General features: G+C 39.2%; 1 protein-coding gene across 1 annotated transcript in view; it reads right to left on the bottom strand.

Moving 5' to 3' along the window:
- Positions 1-372: 372 nt before the first annotated feature.
- Positions 373-7492, bottom strand: part of LAMA1 (laminin subunit alpha 1) — a 99439-nt gene continuing 92319 nt past the window's right edge. The window contains exons 58-63 of the mRNA XM_066329285.1: positions 6775-6964; positions 4645-4803; positions 3392-3545; positions 2662-2795; positions 1378-1600; positions 373-914 (exon numbers count right to left, since the gene is read on the bottom strand). Coding sequence (XP_066185382.1) covers positions 754-914; positions 1378-1600; positions 2662-2795; positions 3392-3545; positions 4645-4803; positions 6775-6964 — 1021 coding nt within the window. The 3' untranslated portion in view covers positions 373-753. The remainder of the gene's footprint in view (positions 915-1377; positions 1601-2661; positions 2796-3391; positions 3546-4644; positions 4804-6774; positions 6965-7492) is intronic.

Raw genomic sequence — 7492 nt, 5'->3', positions numbered from 1 at the left:
TCCATGAGAGCATAAATTGGAACATAATCTGTCTAGCCAATGTATCTATAATGAGCATCAGAAGCACCAGATAGTAAGGCAGAAGGAAAAGGAACTGAAGCTACCCTATGAAGTGTAACTAAGAAAATTCTATCCATTAAACTCTGAATCTGAGACCTTCAAAATTATGCCTTCAGTCAGTCTCTTGCTCCCTCTGCTGGACTATGTCCACTTATATTTCAAATAATCAAGAGTCATATAATGGCCCAGCTTGGAAAAAATGAAGATTCTCTAGCTCTAACCTCCCTGTAGTGGGCATACTTGTAACTTTTCAGCCTTCTGGCTCTTTTACTTCTAACTAAAATACATGGACAACTGAACTACATAAAATAATGCGGTTTATTGTAGTTTTATTATGTGGTCCAAAATTATTACCTTCTTACAAAACTGCCAACACACAATAAAATGAAATACTGTGAAGTAATCAAAAGAAAATACTGTAAACACTGATTAATAAAAATTCTCGAAAGAAAAATACCCAAGTAATGCCATTAAAATTGTTGTAGAGGTATTTGTTGTTTAAAACCATTTAGCTAAAATGCAGACATAGAGCTTCTGATTAAAAAAAAAAAATGACCTGAGTTGGAAAACCACCAGAAAAATCAAATAGATGCAAGTTTTTATCAGTCTTCTTTTCATTACGAAATGAGAATACAGAATAACATAACAACAAAAAAAAAACCCTCTCTCAATCCAGACAGGTTTTGCTACAGTTCAGTGCTCGGCCCCAGGGCAGGAATGAGGAAATACTCCACGCAGGTCAAAAGCTCTGCTGAAGTCAAACAATTCTGTATGTTGGCCCTTGGTCAAAACAAGGTTCCTCAAACAGCCACGGAATGAGCTCTTGCTTGTGAGGCAGTTTTGCTTGACATCAGCTGAAAAACAAACATGAAATTTGTAAAATCTATTTCCACCAAACTGAAAAAATACAACGATCCAGGTTATTAAAATTCTGCCCCTCTGAAATGAGAGATAAAACCAACACCTGAGGAGCATCAAGTTCCATTCCTGTTTGGATGAACTGTGACATCACAACATGGACAGTCACTGCTCTTTTCAAGCATAAGCCATGCATGGCAATAACTTGGCAGAGTTTGCAGAAATAGTTCTTGCCAGGGAACAGTGGAAGATGAGAGGGAAAAACAGGAGAAATTCACTCTGCATGGTGTTTTTGAAGTTAAAATAGAAACTAGCAGAACATGAAGCAACAGCTGAGCTGTACAGTGTCACAATTCCCATGGCAAACCAAAAGGTTTGTTAAAAAGCATGTTAAGCGTCACTCTTGTGAGAGTGAGCACAGGAGGGGACAGAAGGGAAAGGAAATATTATTGTACATACCAGGATAACCTCCAAGATAAATGGGATTGTTCGTATCTGCAGATGTTGACTGGATGTAGGGATTATCAGTGTGAACCAAATTCCCATCAATTATCAGTGAAATGTGATGTTTGCTTTTGTTTGCTTGAAGCTTGTGCCATTTCCCATCACACAAGCTATTTGTGCCTCTTGGTTCGTATGTAGCCGTTACTCTGCCAGCTCCATTGTTGACATGGAATAAAACCTGTACAAACAGACAGATGCCAATGAAGATATCGAGTAAGAACACATTAACTAATCTGCCTAGATAAAAGCACAATCACACTGGTGCAGAGATTTCCGTTTTAAATGTTTGGCAATATGCACGGTTAATGTTTACTTTGATGGATAAAGTAGATCCTTATTTAAGTGTTTTTTAAGATTTAAAACACTTAGATCTACTTATGCAATGGTCCATTCATACACTTCACAATGTTTCTTACAAATACAAATCAAGACTTTTTCACAGAAGCTGAGACCAGATCTGAAAGAAGATTCACAGTATGTAACTGAAGAGAAAGAAGAATGAATGGCCTGAAAGCACTTGTCATTGCCAATAAATGTATTGATTTTTTTTCATGTATTTATTTTTCAAAGGAGCAGACATTTCCTCAACTCTGTGGTGAGGATTAATATGTAAGTAGTAACTGGGAAAGTATGTCCCACAGAAGCAGTGATATTTAACACTGTCTCCAGCTAGGAAGCTTTGAATAAAAAATGAGCTATTTCTGCAAAAACAAATACTTAAGAGCAATCAAGTGCATATTTTTTATGCAAGAGATGACTGAAGAATTATGTATATTGATTGTTAAAAGGTTTATGGAGCATAATGGCCAGTAGAAGTAGAGAATGAGTAAATTGCTCATGAATATTGAAGAAGAGGTTACAAAACGGTGTGCATTGTATATGCAATATTTTTCTCAAGGACAAGGATATCTTTACAGCAGAAAAAGTATTATGCAATAAAAAAGATATGTATTTGGTCTAACATACAAGGTATGTTGTACAAGAGGTCAGAGTGGCTGCACACTAACATAAATTACACTAATTAAAAATCCAAAAAGTTCCAGTGACTCCTGCTAATCGCACATTTTATCATACAATGGCAGTGAGAAACCTTGAGACAAAGTCCGTCCTGTATTTGTTCTGTGGAAAGTTCCCTCCATCACACTTCACTGGTGTGTATTTCATGCATTCCAAGAGTTTTAGCCTCCCAGTTTCAAACAAGCCTCTGTAAAATCCATGTGCCTGCACAGGGCAGCCTACCTTGCCATGAACAATTTCCAGTCCAATGGCATCAACCTTGGCACTGCTGACCCCGAGAAGAACCCCGTGCGCCGCTGTGGTACGGAACTCCAGGGAGATGTTCACATCAGACCGCACTTTGTAGCCTTCTCTGACTGAAAAGAAGTCAGAAGCTTCTAGCAGAAGACTTGCAACCCACAGTACCAAGTTAAATATACACATTACCATTAAAAGGTCTCAAAAATTTGTTCATTATGAAGCTGGAATATGATCTTGCAGAACCTCTGGAAAATAAGTTTTCCTAAGTCATAATTCCCATTTTTTTACTGGAAAAAATAAATTCCCAAATAAGGGTTTTTTTCATTAATTTAGATATCCATTCTATCTCATTTGTAAGAAAGAGTAAAGAGCACAAATGTAATCCTTCATGTTACTTCACAAGTCTTTTGTCATTATATTCTTTAACAGACCTTAATATCATGAACATGGATATTCACAGCTAAAGAAAGATATTGTCCATGTCTTTCCCAGTGGTAAAATCATTAATTCTTTTATTTGTGCAAGATAGCCCTTTGCAGAAATGGCCACTTTTGTATGGGGTAAAGGGGCTCAGTTAGAAATCCATATGCAGGGCGTGCGCTCACTGTGTGAGGAGTCAGTTAATTACGCACAGCTCCAGTAAGACCTAAAAGGAGTATGTTTTCATTTACATTAATTCAGTAAGGCACTGTTTTCATTTAATGACACTTACCAAAAGCAGCAAAGCCACTTCCATCAAAGAAAGTACCATCCTGCACTGTTTCATAGCATTTATTCACAGCGAAGATAGAGACAGGAGTCTCGTTGTCCAGTTGTTTGCTGTTAATTGTCATGCTACCAATGCAGGCAGGAATACTGTGAGTAACCTAAGCATATGGAAATGTAAGAGACAATGTTTAGTATACTGCTGTGATGCTTTCTTAGGGATTCATCTGATCATACTGTAGATAAAACATTATCTGAACAAAGCAGAGCAGAATCTAAAATATTTACATAATTAAATTTCTGTTGTTACATATAATTATGTAATAATGTCTTAGAGTCAAAATCAAATTGTTTAGAAGCAGAGTATACACTGTCTATAATATACAGAAACGACTTGTTTATCTCTGCTTAACTCTGAGAGGGATACACCCAACAGTAAAAGCATTCCAAACATGCTTCAGCAAATTAATGAGTAATCAAAACTTTTGTAGGATATTTTGCAAGTTTTTTCATCAAAAAGATTCATCTGAATCACTCCAGAGAGTGGCTGACTACTGGAACAGACTCCCTAGGGAAGTGGTCACCGTACCAGCCTGAAAGAGTTCAAGAAGCACTTGGACAATGCTCTCAGGCACAAGGTGTGATTCTTGGAGTGTCCTGTGCAGGGCCAAGAGTTGGACTTTGATGATACTTGAGGATCCCTTCCAAATCAGGACATTCTACAATTCTATGAGAAACATCATCATCACCAGAATCCTTGTTCACGTAATGGGCTGCACAAGGAGGAAGGTGACAAAAACCTACCCTCTAAAAGCATGTGTAAAAAAATATGCTTTAATCTGAAGACAGCTAAATCCAGTATTTCAGAGATATTTAAGGCACCTAATTTCTGTTTGAATGTGATAGGACTCAGGCACCAAAATGTCTGAGATTTGTAGGTCATATTTTTCCCTTATACTGTGGAAGACAAGAATTTATATTCTTTATCCATTTTCAACAGAGAAACATAATGAAAAAAAATTCTGTTAAGGGCTATTACTAACACACGAAGATATAAGCTGTAGCTGGAGTCATTAAGCCATAGAAAGATAGAAAGATTTATCTGGTAAAGGGTCATTACTTTCCTTGTTGCTTCTTTTCCTAAGTACTTTGTTTTAGCCTGTCAGAGACAGGATGCTGAATGAGATGGGTTTGCTGCACTGTGCTCATACTAGTCTTGCAAAATGCCAGAGACACAACCCCCACCCCAAACCTTCTTACATTCCCAAGGTTCTTTGACACGTAGTCTAAGGGGAGTCCTCCCACATAGAGCTTCCCTTCCACATCCAAGGTGCTACCATCTCCCAGAACATTGACCGCTACCAATTCCTGTCCGTCCACAATGATTGTGCCCTTCCTTTTCATGTATTCTGTCTTTACCTGGAAAAAAGGGAAGCACGCAAACATAAATGAGTAAACTAAAATTGTTACCTAGTCATCACTTGCCATAGAAATAAGTGAGACAATTGTTCAGTGGTTCAGTTGCTTTGACATTCTGTTCTGAAGCATCCTCTTGAAATTCTTCCTGAGGCTGAGACAATTTCTGAATGCAACTGAGCACTTAAACAGCTTTCTTGCCTTCCCAAGGGCTCACAATGATTTCATACTGTCCTGCCTAAGGTTTTCAGTGTTTTATTATTGCCTTAGGATATGGGTACATCACAGAGTTTGGAGAAAGGCTATGCTGGCCTCCTGCAATCATTGTACTGCCCAAGAGCTGAGCCATCTCAGCGCTCTGAAGTGCACATTCCTATGCTGTCATTTTATGATAGGCAGTGCAATGTTAACTATGACCAAAAAGCTTTCCAGTTTTCTCCATCTTGTTCACTCACACCCTTATGCCTGCCTTGCCCTAAAACAATTACTCACATGTGGCTGAGGGGAGTCAGCTAGCCATTTTTTCTTCTCTATTCACTTTTAGCCCCACTCAGAATCACGGCTAAGTTCAACATGAAATTTCACAAACATTTGGGCTGGTAAGGGGTTAAAGGGGTAAAGCAGGGTGGTATGAGCAGAGGGCAGAGAATGAAAATAAGTGGTGCTTCTTTCAGTAGCAATACATATTAGTTTGCATTGATTGCAGAGGGACTGCAATGATCACCTCCTTCTGGGAAGTGGTGTGACTCAGCCTTAATCTCTGAAGGCGGCTGAAGATCTTGCTTTATGTCCTGGGTAGTAAAGATAGGTCAGCTCCTCTATAGAATCTGTTTGTCTCTTAAAATGTGGATACTGTCAGTAGGAGTTTTATGTATGTGTAATTTTAAACATGCAGCTGTAAGTCCTGGAGCATTCTTCCTTTCAGGGTAGGCATCAGAACTTAACTGTGATATCTCTGACAGAAGTTCACATTTTCCTTTCTTCATGTTAATTTTTGCTGTTTTTTCTTCTGCTGATTGTTTATGAAAAGCAAAAAGAACTCTGCTGATTCCCAAGGCATCTAGGAAAGCTGGCAGCTTTGTGTCATCAATCACTTTGTCCCACAGAAGCCACTTCCTAGAGTGAAAGCTTCACATATGGATAAGGGAGGGGAAGGTTAGCAGGATGAATACTGTCATCCTCACCTGCCTTTAGGAAAAGTGATACCCTCAGAGTTACTTCTAAAATTCCTGCAAACATCAGTCACTTCTCACACAGAAAGCCAGAGCCAGCAGCAGGTAGGCTGCTTGGAGGAGCCAGCAGCAGGTAGGCTGCTTGGAGGAGCCAGCAGCAGGTAGGCTGCTTGGAGGAACTGGGCCAACAGACTGACAAAATCTTTGTGCAGAAGGCCCTGAGTGCTATGTGACACCTCCAAGCTGTAGACAAAATTTCTCTTCAACTCTACTTAAGACAAGTTCTCCATTCATTTCAAATGTCCCCCTTTCTCCTGTTGCCTCAACCAAGGAAAGGAAAGACAATGCTTCCCTGTTGTCATTAGCTGCTGTGACATGCTCAGGTAATAAGCAGGAAATGGGAGAAAAGATAAACTGTGCACCCACAAATCTCTGTCACCCTGTCACACACAACAGGTCTTTGGTGAAATGCATTGAAAGCTCTCTGTGGAAAAGGTCAGATTTTTTACACCTCTTTTTGGTCCTTCTCTGTTGAAGATGATCATCACTACTCAGCTGGTGAACTATTTAATTCCTTAATAGTTTGGGATACTTGACAGTAGTTGGAAGATGGATTTGATGTATAATTAATGACAATTTTAAAAAGAAATAGTTATCCAATATAAGTTTTCTGAATGACTTCATGATTAGGTCAGAACCAGTTTGCTTTTGAAACACAGAAAGTATACAGAAAAGGCAAGCAAAACCCATACCAGTACCTCCAGGGGAGAGAAAATGGAGCACAAGATTGGCGACCACCTACCGTATGCCATTTTCCATCACTGACAACAGCAGGGTGAAGAGCTACTGCTTTTCCTTTGCCTAAATCAAATGAGAAATGGAGCTGTCCCCCATAAAGCTGTAGGGCTGCATAATCAACCTGGTTTTGGTGAGCCATGTAGTAAATCAGGCCACTGGAGGCAAAGGTTCTGAGATTCAGCTGGACGGAAAGTCTAGACAATAAAAATTCAGTGTTACTGAAAGGTATTTCTTCTGCAGTGATGAGAAGTTTTCTGGACACACAGAACAGGCTGAACCAATTTACTGTTATGAAAGGAGATTTATTATTACAAAGGCCAGAAAAGTAGAATTTGCGTTGATTCTAAGAAAGCATGACTTAAAATGTATTTCAAAATGGAAATCAGTGCTGTACCTGTCAGCAGTAGAAAAAGTGCCTGTCAAAGAGTGAGATCAACTTTAAGAGGGACAGGCTCAGCTGTTTGTGACTGTAGGCTTGCTTATTGCCCCAAGAAATGAACCCATTCCAAGATAACTTTATGGCATCCATTACTATTAGCCAGGCTTGCTGAGATATTATGGGCAGAACTGAAAACAGAGGGAGACTTAAAAGGTAGAGGAGATGAATGAGCCATTTATTATGGAGACACTAGGTCCAGACTACAGGGCATCAATCCTCTGCAATGTCCTCTGCTCAGCAGCTGTAACAGAAGGGCTAGAAGGAAAAACTACTCTTTTCTCAA

The sequence above is a fragment of the Sylvia atricapilla genome, chromosome 1 (genome assembly GCF_009819655.1).
Source record: "Sylvia atricapilla isolate bSylAtr1 chromosome 1, bSylAtr1.pri, whole genome shotgun sequence".
Classification (NCBI taxonomy): domain Eukaryota; kingdom Metazoa; phylum Chordata; class Aves; order Passeriformes; family Sylviidae; genus Sylvia; species Sylvia atricapilla.
The sequence above is the reverse complement of the archived record's forward strand: the minus strand, read 5'-3'. Positions and strand labels throughout refer to the sequence as shown.